Source organism: Pelophylax lessonae (genome assembly GCF_965119305.1).
Source record: "Pelophylax lessonae genome assembly, chromosome: 9".
Taxonomy (NCBI): domain Eukaryota; kingdom Metazoa; phylum Chordata; class Amphibia; order Anura; family Ranidae; genus Pelophylax; species Pelophylax lessonae.
In genome coordinates this window covers 74056195-74075000 of record NC_138776.1, presented here as the reverse complement: position 1 = coordinate 74075000, position 18806 = coordinate 74056195, and the positions used below count along the sequence as shown (strand labels likewise).

The window sequence follows — 18806 nt, the reverse complement described above, 5'->3', positions numbered from 1 at the left end:
GTCTTCCAGAAACTGGCAGTAGGACTGGGAGTTGAGCTTGACTCCATCCTCAACCCGAAAAGGCCCCACAAGCTCATCTTTGATGATACCAGTGATACCAGCCCAAACCAGTACTCCACCTCCACCTTGCTGGCGTCTGAGTCGGACTGGAGCTCTCTGCCCTTTACCAATCCAGCCACGGGCCCATCCATCTGGCCCATCAAGACTCACTCTCATTTCATCAGTCTATAAAACCTTTGAAAAATCAGTCTTGAGATATTTCTTGGCCCAGTCTTGACGTTTCAGCTTGTGTGTCTTGTTCAGTGGTGGTCGTCTTTCAGCCTTTCTTACCTTGGCCATGTCTCTGAGTATTGCACACCTTGTGCTTTTGGGCACTCCAGTGATGTTGCAGCTCTGAAATATGGCCAAACTGGTGGCAAGTGGCATCTTGGCAGCTGCACGCTTGACTTTTCTCAGTTCATGGGCTGTTATTTTGCGCCTTGGTTTTTCCACACGCTTCTTGCGACCCTGTTGACTATTTTGAATGAAATGCTTGATTGTTCGATGATCACGCTTCAGAAGCTTTGCAATTTTAAGAGTGCTGCATCCCTCTGCAAGATATCTCACTATTTTTGACTTTTCTGAGCCTGTCAAGTCCTTCTTTTGACCCATTTTGCCCAAGGAAAGGAAGTTGCCTAATAATTATGCACACCTGATATAGGGTGTTGATGTCATTAGACCACACCCCTTCTCATTACAGAGATGCACATCACCTAATATGCTTAATTGGTAGTAGGCTTTCGAGCCTATACAGCTTGGAGTAAGACAACATGCATAAAGAGGATGATGTGGTCAAAATACTCATTTGCCTAATAATTCTGCACTCCCTGTATATTTCGGCTCCACATCTCTGTAGTCCAATTGTGTAAGGCCGCCACCTGGTCTCCTGTGTATACTTTTTCAAAGTTTTACCAGGTGGATGTGCAGTCTTCTGTCACTTCAGCCAATTGCTCGAAGGGTTCACACGGCAGCTCGTTGAGGTCGGGTCTGACTCTTGTTGGGTCTGTTGGCACAGTTCTGCTTGCCTCATTGTTGCCCACCCTTCCTATTCATTGCATTGGAACTCCCTATGGTGTATAAATATTCTGCTTGTGTCTTGTGCTGTACTATTAAGATAAGAGGAATTTTTACTGACCTATACATTTCATATCTTGGAATATAATAAAGGACATGGGCCATCCTCCCTTCCATTACCTGGCTTGGGTAGGGTTATAGGGTAGGTGCCCAGAGGGCTTCTCCTCTAAAGATTTGCCAGTGACTAATCACCTGAAGGTACATGCTTATAATCCATGGTGTATAAATATTCTTCCTGTGTCCACTACTGTACTCCGGGATCTGGAATTTGCAGGTAAGTCCAAATTCATTTTTTTTGTTACCCCTTTTATCCTCTTGCTGACCAGCAGCAGTACATATACTGTGGTTCGTCGGCTCTATCTCGCGAAACAACATAACTGTACACCACTTTGCGGGACCACGAGTGGGGGCGCACGCGCGTGCTCATTTGCCACAGGGGAAGCTGATCTGCGGGTCTGGCGGCCATGATTGCCGCTGGCACCTGCGATCGCTCCCTGTCGAGACAGAACAGCGGTCTGCCATTGTAAACACGGCAGACCGCTGTTCTGTCAGCAATGAACACAGGGCTCATGTGTTCCTCCTATTTAGGAACACAGGTCTCTGTGTTCATTCCATAAGTACATTCCCCACACAGTTAGAAAGCACCCCCTAGGGACACATTTAACCCTTTGATCGCCCCTGCTGTTAACCCCTTCCCTCCCATTGTCATTACTACAGCAACAGTGCATATTTTTAGCACTGATTACTGTAGTAATGTGCACTGGTCCCCCCAAAAGTGTCAAAAATGTCAGTTAGGTGTCCGTTCTGTCCGCTGCAATGTCGCAGTCTGGCTAAAAATCGCTGATCGCCGCCATTACTATTAAAAAATAATGAAATAAATAAAAATGACATAAATCTTTCCCCTGTTTTGTAGATGCAAAAATATTTGCGCAAACCGATCAATATTCACTTATTGGGGTTTTTCGTTTAACCAAGAATATGTAGCAGAATGCATATAGATCTAAAATTATGAAAAAAATTGATTTTTAGTTTTTTTATTGGCAATGTTATATAGCAGAAAGTGAAAAATATTGTTTTTCTTTCAGAATTGTCGCTCTTTTTTTTTTTTTTTTTTTTGCTAACGAAGGGGTCCTGCATGGCTCCAAAACATTGCACTGTTTCTGAAGTGATCTTTTTTGCAATAAAGCTTTTGGACTGCTTTTGCAAGATCCATGGTGTGCTGGCAAATATGTGATAGATCCAGTGTCCAGCTGGTGATCGCTTCAGCACCCAATATATATGTGCCTATATCCAGAAAGGTGTGCGATGGGAATATGAACTTTAATTTTTGTTTATAGCTCAAAAAATAAAAACCGCAGAGGTGATCAAATACAACCAAAGGAAAGCTCTATTTGTGGGGAAAAAAGGACATTTATTTTGGTACAGCGCTGCACTACCGCGCAACTGTCAGTTAAAGTAACGCAGTCCCGAATTGTAAAATATGGCCTGGTCATTAACCACTTGCCGACTGCCTAACGACTATTTACGTCGGCAGTCAGCCCCTCACAGGCAAAGCGACGTAGGTCTACGTCGCTAACCTGTGAGGCTCTAGGGAGCGAGCGCGTGCCGCCGGAGGCGCGCTCCCGCTCGCTCACGGCCCCCGCGCGTGTGAGCGGCGGACCCGATGTCCGCCGCTCACTCGCGATTGTCGGTTACACCGGGAGAAAGGTAGGCGGCTAATGTAAACAAAACCGCCTGTCATTCTCCCCTGTGTAACAGCAGAGATCATACGGTCCTGCTATGTAGGACCATAGATCTCTGCTGTTACATCACTAGCCACATCCAATCACAGTAAGAAGCATGCCCCTAGGGACACACTTAGCCCCTCCTTCTCAAATAAAGTTAACCCCTTCCCTGCTAGTGTCATTTTTACAGTAACAGTGCATATGTATAGCACTGATTACTGTAGTAATGTCACTGGTACCCCCAAAAGTGTCAAAAATGTCAGTCAAGGGTCCCATCTGTCCGTCGCAATGTCGCAGTCCCACAAAAAAAATCGCAGATCGCCGCCATTACTCGTTAAAAAAAAAACAATAAAATGACAAAAATCTTTCCCTTAGTTAGTAAACGCAATAATTTTTGCGCAAACCAATCAAAATACGCTTTTTGCGATTTTTTTTTACCAAACATATGTAGCAGAAAACAAATTGGCCTAAAATGTTAAAAAAAGTTAGATTTTTACATTTTTTTGGGGGGAATTTCATATAAAAAAATGTGAAAAATATTGTTATTTTTGCAAAATTGTCGCTCTTTTTTTGTCTATAGCGCATGATCAAAAAATCGCACAGGTGATCAAATACCACCAAAAGAAAGCCCTGTTTGTGGGAAAAAAAAAGGACGTCAATTTCATTTGGGTACAGCGTCGCACGACCGCGCAATTGTCTGTTAAAGTCATGCAGTGCCGAATCGCAAAATAGGCCCTGGTCAGGAAGGGGGTAAAATCTTCCGGGGCTTAAGTGGTTAAGGGGGAAAACCTTCCGGTCCAGAAGTGGTTAATAAAGACTGCTATAGTTCTATGCAGATGTATGAAGATATCTGTGCTTACAGAGAAGAATTGATGTTCTTTTTCCTCTCTGAAATGATAAAGGATAAAATGCAGCCACAAAGGGGTCCCTCTTTTCCTTCTTAAAAGCTGGTCTCTACACTTTCGCCTAACCTATATTTATCTGCTTATTAACAGTCTGCCCACTTGTATATAAGCAGAGATCCCCTGTAGAATGTAATGGAAGTATTATAGTTTAAAAGCCCCTGGAGAGCTTCAGAGAAACAACATCTGCAGTATGAGTCACTGCACCTACTGGCACTGAACCCAATGCCAAGCGTGATCCGAGAAGTGGTGGGTAAGTGATGAGCTCCAATTGTCGCCTCTTTTTCTTTTTCTTTGAATACATTCCTGCTAGTTTCATTCTCACAGTGGAAGATTGTTGATCTAAGTCCTTAAACTCCCTCTTTATTTGTTCCTGTACAAAAATCAAGGCTGTTTGCCTGTACAACTTAAGCTTTATGCAGTGTCATGGAGAACACAATAATGGTTCGCTTGAACATGACTCATAGAGCATAACTATGATACATGAGATGACTTTGATTCAATCAATTAAAACCCTGTCATACATGAAATTATGGGATTGCAGCCCACAAAGTAATTTCCTGTGCAAATTAATCAAGGTTTTCCACCAAAAGCCAAGTGATGGTGCCACAGTCTAAACAGCCATGGCACATAATTGCCTTCAGTACTCTTGCTGCATATAGTAGCATGTCTTGAGGAAGGTTAATAGGCAGGGGATTGTCAAACAAATAATATGAATGGGGCTGGGCACTTCCATGGGTAATGTACCAAAGCAAAAAAACATTTTTTTTTTAAATTTCATTTGGCTGGTTATTTTAATAATGTTTAAAGTGAAACATCAGAACCCTTAAAATCCACACCAGGCTTTGATTTTTTGTCTTTTTTTAGGGGGAATTCTAAGCAATGTTCTTTTTTTTTTCATTATTGATGTATGATGTGCTACAGCGAAAGTGATATTTTATAAAGAAAAAAAAACACACAGACCCCGCAAAAGGTTCCCAAAAATACATAGAATAAGTTCTAGATTGTAAGCTCTAACGAGCAGTGCTGTCCAATTCCTCCTGTATTGAATTGTACTGTAACTGTAATGTCTTCCATCATATTGTAAAGCACTGCTCAAACTGTTGGTGCTATATGAATCCTGTATAATAATCATAATAATAATCATAATAATTAATGTTATTTGCTGGCAATTTTAAACACTTTTTTTATTTGTAAATCCCAATGCTGCTGCAGTACTTTCTGTACATCACAGAGATGTGCCCCTTCACAGGCAAGGTTAGGGCACCCGGGGCATGTTATTTAAAGGATTTGGAAATGTTTAATGTTTCACTCTAGGAATTAAATAAAAAATTACTTCTCCTGGCCAAACTGATATATTTATATTTATTTATTTTCATTTTTACATATTCCCCCCCCCCCCCCCCGTGGTATTTTTGTGGGCACCGCTTGTCTATGCCCAGAGGGAATTTTGGCTCCCATTTACTTTAATGGTGTTCAGGTTCGGCATCTGAACTTCTTTGAAGTTCACCAAACTCTGCTCAAACTGAACTCAGGGCATTTTGGCTAATCCCTAGTCCTACTCACTCTTTAATATCAGAACAGTAGAAACAAGATAGGACTACGGAACCCCTCCCCTCTCCTCTTCTCCATAATATAGAGGTACACAGATAAGAGAAGTTCATTGTTAGGGTTTGCATTGACTTGAGACCTTTTTGAGATTCCTCTTATTTAAAAAATGTCCTTTCATGTTGAGAGTCCTGCCTGTCTGCTGGCAATCTCTTTCCACACCTTCCTGGACCCCCTGCATACTTTGCAGCTTCTCACCTGCTGTTTACTATGGACTACATGCCCCATGGTCCCCTGCCTGCAAGCAGTGATTCCTCTACTGACTCCTGAAGCTCCTCTGAAGTTCAGAATGCAGGCTCTGTAAAGTTTGTGATACAGCAGTACCTATCACAGGGCATAGTGAATATGTATATTCACAGAGATATATATGTTTTACTTTTTACTAGGTTGATATTATAAAGGTTTACATTATGGTATTATAAATGATTTTAAGGTTCACCTCTTATCTATCTATTTATTAATAATTTATTGGTAAAGAAGGTTTACCTTTTATGTATGAATGGAATTTATTGGTGTAGACAATATACATAATAACCTCACTACACCTTGAACACTACCACTGATCACCAGCGCCTATTTTTTCACCTATTTAACATAGTGAATATGTATCACAGAATTCAAGGAATCTGTGGAGATCTTCACAACGTAAGTTTACAAACTTCAAGATCACTCAGGTTAATAGGAGTAGGCTAGAAATAATTGAAATACAACATGCAAATTAACATTTGATTTTAAATTTTGACCATAGATACACTTTAAAGTGGTCCTAAAGGGTGGACATTTCCTGCATTATGGTAAAACTGTCCTTGTTTTTGTATTGTCCCCTCACCAACCCCCCCCCCTCCCCCTATACTTACCTGAGCCATATTTTGATCCAGCACTGCGCCTGTTAGCAGTGGCTCCTCTCCTCTCTGCTCACAGAGACAGTAGTGGAAGCCATTGTCTCCTGCTGCTGTCAATTAAATCTTGTGAGCAAAGATCACGGGCTAGGCTGAGCTACACTGCGTGAATCAATAGACACACACAGCCTGGCTTGGAAGCGAGCCCTCATGTGCGTAACCAGAGGAAGCGGCTATGGTGGTGCACAAAAAAGAAGAGAAACCCAGAGCACCTGCAGAGGACCCCAGAAGTGGAGGTTCGGGGGTTGTTGTGTGCAATACATGAATAACATGTTTATTATTTTAATTAAAAAAAAAGGTTTAATGGCAGAAAATTTGGGACTCATTATCTAAAGATTTGAGATATGTGGAGCAGAGAGAGACAGCTTATAAAATTTTGGGGTATAGAACCCCAAAGGTCCTCCAAAAGTATGACCCCTCAGTCTCCCGAATTTGTTGGAGATGCCTTAAGGGGCGTGGGTACGCATTAGATGTTCATGCTTCATTGCCCTGCGTTGTTATATGTATGTCTTATATTGATATAAAGTTCTTATTTGACATGTTTCTTTGATCCCTTTCTTTCTATTATCTTGGAAAACCCAATAAACATACAATTATTAAAAATAAATAAAATAAGCTTTACAATCACTTTAATCTTCTTTATTATAATAGTTACTTTGAGATAGTGTTCTGTATTGAGCATTTCCCTATGGCACCTATTATGCAATAAAAACCTAAAGATTACAGATCAGTGAGAAATATCTGTTGTGTAGAGACCCTCACTGTGATGTATTCCTAATAAGATTGTCATATTTTGGCACCACACATGTTGTATTTTTCAAGAAAATTATAATACTTTCCCTGTGAAAACAGCATGTAAAACATATCTCCATCTGTTGGGTTTGGAAGACTACTTCTAAAATGTATTTAATAACGCTCTGTAATTTTTAATGACTCCCATGCTTTACATATAACAAAGGCAGGCAAGATTGGTGTGATTAAAGCAGACAAGAGAGAAAACAATATATGAGGTTTGTAGGGCAGCTGAGGTCTCACATACAAATATACCTGAATAGATCCAAAAAAATATTGTGCTGGAGGTTGTAACTCATAGAAAATTGCTGAGAACAGACACAATTATACTGTTCTTGCTAGATATCAATGAATTAAAGGCATTTTACACCTGCAAATATTTTCGTTGTTTTAACTATTAGTGTAGTTTTTTTCCTTGTATTGTTTGTTTGCCTTACCTTGTAATGATGGGCTTGTATGTTGAGATGGCAGGTTGTAGTGTTATGGATGATTGATTTCCCCTATGCTCATGCAACAGCTGCACCAGATTTAGCACTCTCCAGTCTTAGTAAATGAACCCCCCAGTGACAGAACACGTGACTAATAAACCTAACAATAATAAACCTAGCAATAGAAGCCTAAGCTAACAACTCTGAGGCCTGGCACTGGTTTGCAGTCTCCACTTTAATTCATCCCAAGGTTGTTCTATTGGGTTGAGGTCAGGACTCTGTGTAGGCCAATCAAGTTCCTCCATCCCAAACTTGCTCATCCATGTCTTTATGGACATTGATTTTGCACTGGTGCGCAGTCATTATTGAACAGAAAAGGGCCATCCCCAAACTGTTCCCACAAAGTTGGGAGCATAAAATTATTCAAAATGTCTTGATATGTTGACACCTTAAGAGTTCCCTTCACTGGAACTAAGGCGCCAAGCCCAACCCCTAAAAACAACTCCACACCATAACCCCCCATCCACCAAATGATTTGGACCAGTGCACAAAGCAAGGTCCATAAAGACATGGATGAGCGAGTTTGGGGTGGAGAAACTTGACTTGCTTATACGCAGAGTCCTGACCTCAACCTGATAGGACACCTTTTGGGATGAATTAGAGCAGAGACTGCGATCCAGGCCTTCTCGCCCAACTTCAGTGCCTGGCCTTACAAATGCTCTTCTGGAAGAATGGTCAAACATTCCCGTAGGCACCCTCCTAAACCTTGTGTACCCAGAAGAGTTGAAGCTGTTATAGCTGCAAAACGTGTGCCAACTCAATATTGAACCCTATGGACTAAGACTGGGATGCCTTTAAAGTTTATGTGCATGTAAAGGCAGGCATCCCAATACTTTTGGTAATATAGTGTATATACAATAGAAGCAGGAAAAACTGGAGGCGCCGGGAGTAGATGGGAAGGGGGAACGGAAACTGGGGTCAGAATTAAAGGAGAGAAGGTACAGAGGTTAATATTTTATTTAAACCTGAACTCCAAGCAGATATTTACAAAGGCCAATCAATGCGTATATATATATATATATATATATATATATATATATATATGTATATATACAGGGCATTTTTTCAGCAGGAACGCGGGGGAACGCAGTTCCGGCACCTCCAGCACTGAATATATGTAATAGCAAGGGGTGCTGGGGTGGAGTGTGATGGAAGGTCTACTGATGCTGGCTGTTGGGGGATCTATTGTTGCTGGAGAGAATTCAGTTTTGTGTGGTGGCCTATTGTTGCTGGTGGGGTCAATTGTTGTTGCAAGTGATCTACTGTTAAGGGAGGGGTCTATTGTTCCTGGTTGCTGGAGAGTCTATTGATGCTGGCTGCTGGGAGATCTGTTCTTGCTGCTGGGAGTCAATTGTTGCTGGAGTGATATTTTGTTGCAGGGGTCCAAAGTTTCTGGGGAGGTCTATTATTGCTGGGGGAATCTATTTTTGTTGGGGGTGTATATTGTTTCTGGCAGCAGGGGATCTATTTTACTGCTTTTCTTGTTATCACTACCAAATTCCATACACATTAATTAGCACGACATAATGATACTTGGCTTTGTATTCTCTAAATGAGGTAGTGCTGGGAGGTTGGTAGGGGGTGGTACTAAGGGACGGTGCTCAGAGGTGGGTAGGGGTGGAGACAAGAAGTGACTCAGAAGGGGGGAGTTCCTGCACCTATTCTCTGAGAAAAAAAGCCCTGTATATATATATATATATATATATATATATATATATATATATATATATATATATATATATATATATATAACAATTAAATGTAATTTAAATGCAAGTGATATAAATACTTGATTTTGATTAATTTCAGCTTTCTTGTAATCCGCTAACAGTAGCACTCCGACGAGGAAATGGATGGGACAATGGAAAGCTTTGCAGCATGATTTCTCTAGTGCTACTGGATCTTTAAAAAAATAAAATGAAGGGTTAACCTACCAGCTTTTATGCATAGCCTCCGCTTAATATCACGCTTGAATCTGGCTCTTGTACTGGCATTGAACTTTAAAGGGGTCCCTAGAGTTTGAGAACAAAGATGTCAGATCCTTTCTCTCTGAACAATGGCTTCTGCTGTAGGAAATGTTGGAAGAAGCCATAGAATGGATGAATGGACATTGGTATAGTGTTCTGTGTTTTCAGAGATGAAGACTTGCAATTCCTTTAATATAGCTTCCCCATGGAATATATGGTCATCTGGCATTCCTGATTTCAACATAAAATGAGCATTTTAGTAACCTAGAAATATTTCTAAACCAGCATATATAGACACATATTTTCTTTGACAACATTCCAAAATAAGTGAAGGGCTTGTAGGCTTAAGAAATTACAAGATAATACAGAACAACCATTTGTTTTTATTGGTTAATACTTTTTTAATATTTACTTTGTGTAATGGGGATATTTTCAAAAACTCATTGGCAGATTGGGAATTCTATTCTTTTTTTTTTCTCCTTTAATATTTAATTAAAAGCTTTATTTGAATGAAAATCACAATCTTGTTTTGAAATGAGAAGCTGCCAAAAAGAATTTACAGAGCCTATTGGGGTGTTGATGATACGCGGTACTATAATTTCCTGCCATCCCTAGTAACCTACATTACAATTATTCACTAAAGTAAGGTGAGCATGTATTCCCCTTTGAACTGTATGTACACCCTAGAAATTAACTTTTTTGCTCCCTTGTGGTCGGTCAAATATACACCTTTGAAATCACTTTGATATGTACAGTATGTTCATTAAGTGCAAAACAATTCCTATTGACCTTATAATAAATTCATTCCTGTTCTGTGCATACTTCCTTTTTTGTGGACTACAGAAGGAGATGGTTAAGTGTTAGTCTTAGGGTTGGAATAATCATTAGGAATAGGCTAGAGTTCTGAGATTTTTGAAAATACAGAATGTGTTCAAATTTGCTTTCTTTGTAGCCACGAAGAATTACCACATTGGGCTAACATTGCTGAAAACAAATATAGGAGTGTCATAGGGCAGATTGCAACCAGTCCCAAAAGTCTGAATGAAACTGGTGCTTGTGGTTGATATACTCCACTTTTTAGTAAGATTGTGCAGATTATCTGAGTTTTTTTTATTTGCAAAAAGTATTATATACAAAATATTTATTATTAATAATGTGGAATTGTTTAGGGGTTATGTTGTATGCCCAGTGAGTGTCTGTGGAGGGAGTTAGGGAGTGTGTATAGTGTCTAGTCGAATTCCTGGAATTTCCTTTTTGTTAAAAAAATAAATAAATAAAAAATATATACTTTGCTGTCTGGTTCTTTATTACCAGGGATGAGCTCCTGGTTTGGTCTGAACACAAGCTGGGACAGATTTTTGCTTCTTTGGGCATTTGTTTAAGCTCCAGACTTTTAGCTCTTTCGGAAAGGTGTCAAACCTTATATACAGTATAGTAGCGGCTCTTCCCCTACTGAGTCCTTAGCAATCAGTGACATCGCCCTGCCTCATTCATTAGTTGGCCAGGAATAGTTATTTTTTTTTTAAAAACAGTGCAGAGTTCCCTCCATAATTCATATCAGGTTCTTAAGGTCTAGTATGAATTTTAAGGTTGACCCCAAGCAAAAAAAAAAAAAAAAGACAGGTCCCCCAAATTCTATACCAAACCGTTCAGGTCTGATAAGGATTTTATAAGGGATCCCCACACAAAAGTCAGGGGAAAAAATGTGTGGGCCCCCGTTTCCCAAAAATTCCCACCAGGCTCAAGCAACCAGCCTGACAAGCCAGGAAAGGGAGGGGGACTACTTCTTGAAACATACTAGGCCACGTATCCCCAGCATGATGCCTCCCTAGCAGTGGCGGCTGGTGCTCAAAATTTTGGGGGGGGGGCGCAAACAGAAAAATGTAATAGGCATTGCTTTGCGGCAAAAAACGCTGTAAAAAATTGCGTGACTTTGAGGTCGCAAAAGTGTGAAAGGGGCCTTCAATAAATAAGGTATAGTGTGCCCCCTTTCAATGCACAGTGACCAGCATGCCCCCTTTCAATGCAGAGAGACCAGCGTGCCCCTTTCAATGCAGAGAGACCAGCGTGCCCCCATTCAATGCAGAGAGACCAGCGTGCCCCCTTTCAATACACAGTGACCAGCATGCCCCCTTTCAATGCACAGTGACCAGTGTGCCCCCTTTCAATGCACAGTGACCAGCATGCCCCCTTTCAATGCAGTGACCAGCGTACATGCCCCCTTTCAATGCAGTGACCAGCATACATGCCCCCTTTCAATGCAGTGACCAGCGTACATGCCCCCTTCAATGCAGTGACCAGCGTACATGCCCCCTTCAATGCAGTGACCAGCATACATGCCCCCTTTCAATGCAGTGACCAGCGTACATGCCCCCTTTCAATGCAGTGACTAGCGTACATGCCCCCTTTCAACGCAGTGATCAGCGTACATGCCCCCTTTCAATTCAGTGACCAGCATACATGCCCCCTTTCAATGCAGTGACCAGCGTACATGCCCCCTTTCAATGCAGTGACCAGCGTACATGCCCCCAATGCAGTGTCCAGCATACATGCCCCCAATGCAGAGATCAGCGTGCGTACCCCTTCAATGCAGTGACCAGCATACATGCCCCCTTTCAATGCAGTGACCAGCATACATGCCTCCTTTCAATGCAGTGACCAGCGTACATGCCCCCAATGCAGTGACCAGCTTAGATGCCCCCTTCAATGCAGTGACCAGCGTACATGCCCCCTTCAATGCAGTATACATGTCCCCAATGCAGAGATCAACATGCGTGCCCCCAATGCAGTAACCAGCATACATGCCCCCAATGCAGATATCAGCGTGCGTGCCCCCAATGCAGTGACCAGCATACATTCTCCCAATGCAGAGATCAGTGTGTGTGCCCCCAATGCAGTGACCAGCATACATGCCCTCAATGCAGAGATCAGCGTGCGTGCCCCCAATGCATTGACCAGCATACATGCCCCCAATACAGAGATCAGCGTGCGTGCCCTCAATAGAGTGACCAGCATACATGTCCCCAATGCAGAGATCGGCGTGTGTGCCCCCAATGCAGTGACCAGCACACATTCCCCCAATGCAGAGATCAACGTGCGTGCCCCCTTCAATGCAGTGACCAGCATACATTCCCCCAATGCAGAGATCAGCGTGCGTGCCCCCTTACTTACCTGGAGCAGCAGCGGCGGCGGGCGGCTTCTCATCAGTGTCCCGGCGTCGGCTTCTCATCAGTCCCGGCGGAGCGTCTCCTTGGGTCCTCCCGCTCCCACCTCCTCCTCAGCCAATGGCATGGGGTTTGCCTTGCGGCCAATCAGGAAGCACGTATCGGACATGCTTCCTGATTGGCCAGGAGGAGGATCGGTGTGGCAATAGCAAATTTTCATTCGCTATTGTCACACAATGGCTGGGCTCGGGGCGCACTGCTCCGCGCCCTGGCTCCACCCTTTGCATCACCCTATTGATTTAAAAAAAAAACCCATTAAGCTCCATGCGCCCGGGGCCCCTGCATGCAGATTAGGGGGCCGGACGCATGGATGGGGGGGGGGCGGCGCCCCTGCGCCCTCAATAGACCGGCCGCCACTGCTCCCTAGTAGACGAGGACAAAGGTATTTTCCCCACAACTCTGGCCTGGTGATTTTTCTGGTCTGCTGGTGGAGAGCTTATCAGAATCTGGAAGCCCCTGTTAATAACAAGGAGGCACCCAGATACCACCCCCATGTACATGAATAAGATGCACATAGATCACCAAACAAAATTAACAGTATATGTCTACACATTTTTTGACAAGACCTTTCAGAAAAAAAATGTTTTTCACAAAAAAATTGTCCCCTTTTACATCGATGGGCAGTCATGTTGTCCAACGATGCAAATTGCAATCAATCCTTAGCTCAGCTGATTGGGCGGGGGGCCTGCTATCATGTGACAGCTTTGTCCCAAACACTAGCTAATTAATAATCAACAGGTATTTTCTCTACTTGTCTAGACTTGGCCAGTACCTGCTGAACTGGATGATTTTCGATCCAACTATGGCCATCTTTAGTGTCAGATTGTTGGGATTCGGTGATGGCTAAAACTACTATTGGGACCAAAACAGTGTAGGTTCACCTTTTCATAAATTTTGAGCTCCAGGTGCCTTTGCCTTGGTGACAGTGTGCTGGGTAACACGGCTGCCTGAGTTACTAACTGTGCGTAGACGGAGGATGGACCAGTGTGGGAGGGAGGGAGCCTGATGGGAGCAAGCATAAGGGACAGGTGTGCCTGTAGCTGAGTTCAGACATGTTAATCCCCATTATGTGTAGTGTATGAGAGCACAGTAGGCCCCCATCATCCTTGGAGCCTGTGTGCCTGGCACACATTGCATCCATGGAGAATACGCCACTGCAGTGAGTAGGTTGGATATGCTTTTAAGTTTGTATTTTGACTGGTGAGCACCTTGAAATACATTTGAGAATCATGCATCTACAAAAGTATATCATTTTATTTTATTCAATTGTTATCAGTGCCCCATGCAATACTAACTCTTAGTCTACATTGCCTGGTTGAGAAGCATTGCTGTAGTATAACGTGCTGTAAACTATTAATGCTTCTAACAGTCTTACAAAACAAAGTTCTATTGCATGATCCACTCCAAAAGAGTTTACAGTTTATTAATACAGATTTTCTTCTCCTTGCAGTGAACTTGGATCATTTTCAGATTCTCCGGGCAATTGGCAAGGGAAGCTTTGGCAAGGTAACAGCGCGTTCTTCTTTTCAACAGCTAAGCCGAGACATAAGGGTGACATTGTAACTTCAGTAATGTGTATAAAGTGCTGCATGCAGAATTTGTCCTGATGTACTACAGTATATTTCTCAAATCAGGTGTTCCAAATTCAAAAACTGGGTCATTTCAATAGTGGGATCTGAACTCTGCACTATAAGGTTTAAATGCATGATGTAAATAGCTTAAAGTAGAACTACACTGTATTTGAACACCACTAACCAAAAACACTATTTAATTCATTTTTAATATTCAAAGCAAATTCACCCATCCATCCATGTCTCCATGCTTTATTTTACTGAGAAAAACACTCCCTAGCATTTCTGTCTGTGGCCATATTGAGTAAGGGCATGTAGTATTACTTCCTGGAATCAATTTACCCTCAGCCCAAGCATGCAGGCAGGAGGGTGTGCTTAGCTGAGAAAACTCCTCCTTCCCTTCTTACGAATCCTGGGATGTATTGCATTGTTTGCCCACGCCTGGAAACCAGTAATATAACTGAAGAAATGTAAAAAAAAAGTTGAAAACAAGTAAAAATAAAATATACTTTCTTATCCATTTACTAATGCTGGCAGCATTAGGACTAAAAATAGTCAATGTTGATTGAGAGAGTGAAGTTCACTTTAACTCTAGGGGATGATGAATATGGTGTAACATTTACCTTACTTTTTGCTCTGGCAGTCTATGGTGCTCTCCTCTGCTGCAGTTTGTGGGCGGTCCCTCGCCCTCATCACGTACAATGCAGGGCTTTTGGCTCTGCACTGCATTTGATGACCTCATCACGTGATCATGAGCCACAGTATCTTATAGAAGAGGCTTTGGGGGACCAGTTGCACAGATGGAGGGAGCCTGCCCAAGTGAAGTGTAAGGGCATTTTTACACCTCAGTCTTCTCCTAGCATTAATGAGCATAAACCATTGTAGTGCAGGGGACCCCATTGCTAGGGTAGTTTTTTTTTTTTTTAATTATCGGACTTGGCCTTTAATGAAACTATATTACAGGATGAACTACCTCCTGAGTTACAAAGTAACAAAATATGTATTAGAATTTAACTTGACTGAGTTCCCAGACTGTTGCTATAGATACAATAACCAGGCACTTCATTATGAATCTATATATAACTTCCCTGGAAAGCTAGCAATCGAAGTGCTACTCATTAGAGTGAGCATATTACGAAACGTCCATACACAAGCTGATAGTTGTATACATTGTGACTCATTCAAGTAGGAGACTGACAGGACCTGTAGGAATCCGGAAGAATAACATGAACTTGCGTACTTCAGAAGATTGTTATTACATACAGACCTATAGACATATACCTCAAAGAGTGTGAATAGAGTTTTATATTGCAAACTCCTCTGGGGCAGGAATGGATATGAATGGAGAATACTTACAGTGTTACTCTTTAAAGCTCTCCTCCTGAGGAACCAGACGAAATTTGCTCAGTGGGTGACGCTGTCAGACGCCTACTGCCCTGCCCTTAGATCAAGAATTGAAGGAGCCAAGGACACTATTTGTGATGCCTTCTGTTCCATAAATGTTTGGACTGTTGGTTATGTGTGTTGGCAACATACTGTATGTTCTTATTAGTATCTTTGAAAATACCCTTCCTGCAACACACTAATACTTCTCCAGCAGTCCTCTACTGCTCCTCTCTCTGATGATACCAAAATACCCATTTTCATCTGGTTTTAGACCCTAGAGGGATTGGTAGTGTCACCTCCCCCACCATGTGCTGGAGCCTATCAATTAGCCTTTGGACCCAGGCATTGGATCCAGCATGAGAGGAAGTCACATCCCCCCATACCCATTGGCACTGGGTATTTTGCACCAGCTGAGCTAGAGTCAGGAGGGGTGGGGGAGTGCTGGAGATGGTGTCATTTTGCCATAATTTAAAGCATATCTAAATCTGAAAACAAAAAATATAATATATTGCAGCTTACCAGTGCTTAGATGTGGTGGCAGCATTATTGTTATTTTTTTAGGCTAAAAACTTTTTCAGCAAGTACAGAAAATACCTGCTGATACTGCCAAAAAATGCAGTGTTCTTGTCACTTCCCATAAGCTTAAAGAATGCACAAAGAACTTTACCTTGTTCAAACTAGTCCCATCACTCCACTATGTAATGAAGATGAACAAAGGCAGGCTTGTTTGAAAATCTCCTTCCATTGATGCAGCAGAGGAGTGAGTGTAGACAGGAAGGGACATTAACTGTGTACAAGATCACCAAGTGAAAATAAAGAGAAAATGGCCTAAAAAAATACAAACAAATGCAGCCACCTCACCTAAGAACTGGTAAGCTGAAATATGTTAAAGGGACACTAAACCTAAAGGGACACTAAACCTAAAAACATAGGTCTGTATCTTTAAATTATTTTTTTAACACTCCCTTTTTTACTTCCTACCCAGCTAATAGCCGTTCACTATCCCGTAACTAGTAGTGCCCACCCATTATTACTTTGGAGGTGAAAGTATTAGGCAGCCAGAGGTTAGCAGAGACCAAACAGTTGCATAACCCAATTACTCCTGTTTTGGCAAAGTTAACAAATAGCCACCAACCTCTACTGCAGCTCCCATACTATCCTTACCATACTCTCTCTTTGTAATTTAATAATGTCCACAGGCTTATCTACCCTTCCCTACCCTAGTATTCCTAAATTCTCCCCTCTTCCAATTAATAGTCTGACTAACCCCTCCCGCTTCCCTGATGCCTGGACAGGTGTGTTAGATAATACCTCTTAGGTGAAACCATTGGGGCCCAAAACCTTAACACCTTCCATTCCTTGAAACCATAAAACAAAACAGAGCGTGCATTGCATAGTGCATAGTGTTTAGTGCATAATCCTAAAAACATGACTTTATTTTATTATTATTACACTCACAAAATGATAATTGCATCAAAGCTCATCATAAAAAACAGCACCATCCAGTCCATGGTACATCATGATGTGTGACAGGACAATTGGCAATCCAACAGTCTAACGCATTTCGAGGAAGAGAAAGAGGCAAGGCCTTAAAATGCATTAGCCTGTCAGATCTCCAATTGTCCTATCACACATCATGATGTACTGGTTGGTGCTGTTTTTTTATGATGAGCTTTGATGCAATTGTCATTTTGTGAGTATAATACTTACCACCTTTTACATAAAAAAAAATGTCATGGTCGGCCCTACAATGAGAGGGGCAGAAAATTGACGTCCAAGCAGGGGCGGACTGACCATTTGGGCACTGCCTGAGGGCCTTGAGTCAGTAGGGGCCCCCATGAGAGGCTCAGTCCACCCCTGGAGATGCCCACAGATTATTATCCAGAAAAGGGGAGGTTTAAGCCCAGAGGAGGCAGTGAACCATAGCATCCCTGCCAGCTGTTGATGCAACGCTGGAAGAAGACTCACATGCTGGCCAGGATGAGAGAGGGATGGTGGAGTCATGGGGATCTGGACAGTGGCAGCCGCTCTGGCCACCTCTCCTCCTAGAGAGTTTAGCAGAGGGGCTGGGCCACAGTCCGCATCCCGACAATAGGGGACAGCAAGTCAGACTTGGAGCCACTCAGGGTACAGATATCAGTGTTATACAGTATATAGCACTTAGTGAGAGAGATTGGGGGTCTAATAGTACCTGTCATCTGTCCATGCTATCACATATGGATAACTTGATTAGGTTTTAAAAAAGTGCAAAAAAAATTATATAATGTAAAAAAAATAATAAAATAAAGCATTTTTAAAAGTACGCTCATGACCCTCACACACCCTATATAAAAAGGTTAGTCTGGGGCGAGCACATACGTATGTAAAAATAGTGCAGCGCTAATATTCAAACATGAACAAATGACAAAATGAGATAAAATGAGAAGAAGATAAGTCCATGCAATGCCCGTGGAGTAAGGGTGAGTGATGGCAACTATCCAGCGGGATATATGCATTACGATCGGTGGCTTTTGAAAAATTACAGGTAGTATACCTATTGCCATCTTTAGAGATGACTAGATCTAAAAAAACCACCTTTTCTTGACTTATAGTCCAAGTTAACCCTATATTTTTATCGTTCTTATTTAATTTGTCCATGAATGTAAGGAGACCATCAGAGTCCCCGTTCCAAACAAGGAATAAGTCATCAATATATCTCCTGTAGCAGAGTAACTCCGGAGGGCGGTTCTTGAATACGACTTCTTCCTCCCAGTGGGCCATAAAGAGATTGGCCACACTGGGAGCGAAACGTGCGCCCATCGCAACACCCCTGGTTTGCAGATAATACGTGTTATCGTACCAGAAATAATTTCTGGACAGGCAAAACCAAAGACTACTCAACAGGAAGCTTCTCAACTTTCTGGGGAGACTTGAGTGTGCAAAAGCCCATTTAACGGCTGCCTCTGCTGCATTATGGCCGATAATGGTATACAGGGAGCCTACATCCGCTGTAACCAATATCGATGAGGCAGTGCAAGGTGTTTCCTGCAAAAGTTGTATAATATGTTTAGTGTCCTTTAAATAGGCTTCTGTCCTGGTCACTAAAGGTTGGAGATGCACATCAATAAATTGGCCTAGTCTGGAGGTCACTGA

General features: G+C 42.2%; 1 protein-coding gene across 3 annotated transcripts in view; it reads left to right on the top strand.

The window, feature by feature from the left end:
* Positions 1-18806, top strand: part of STK32C (serine/threonine kinase 32C) — a gene marked incomplete at its 3' end in the record, with an annotated part of 459328 nt that overhangs the window by 205598 nt on the left and 234924 nt on the right. For all 3 annotated transcript variants that reach the window (XM_082268440.1, XM_082268439.1, XM_082268441.1), the window contains exon 2: positions 14168-14223. In XM_082268440.1, the coding sequence (XP_082124566.1) occupies positions 14168-14223 (56 nt within the window). The remainder of the gene's footprint in view (positions 1-14167; positions 14224-18806) is intronic.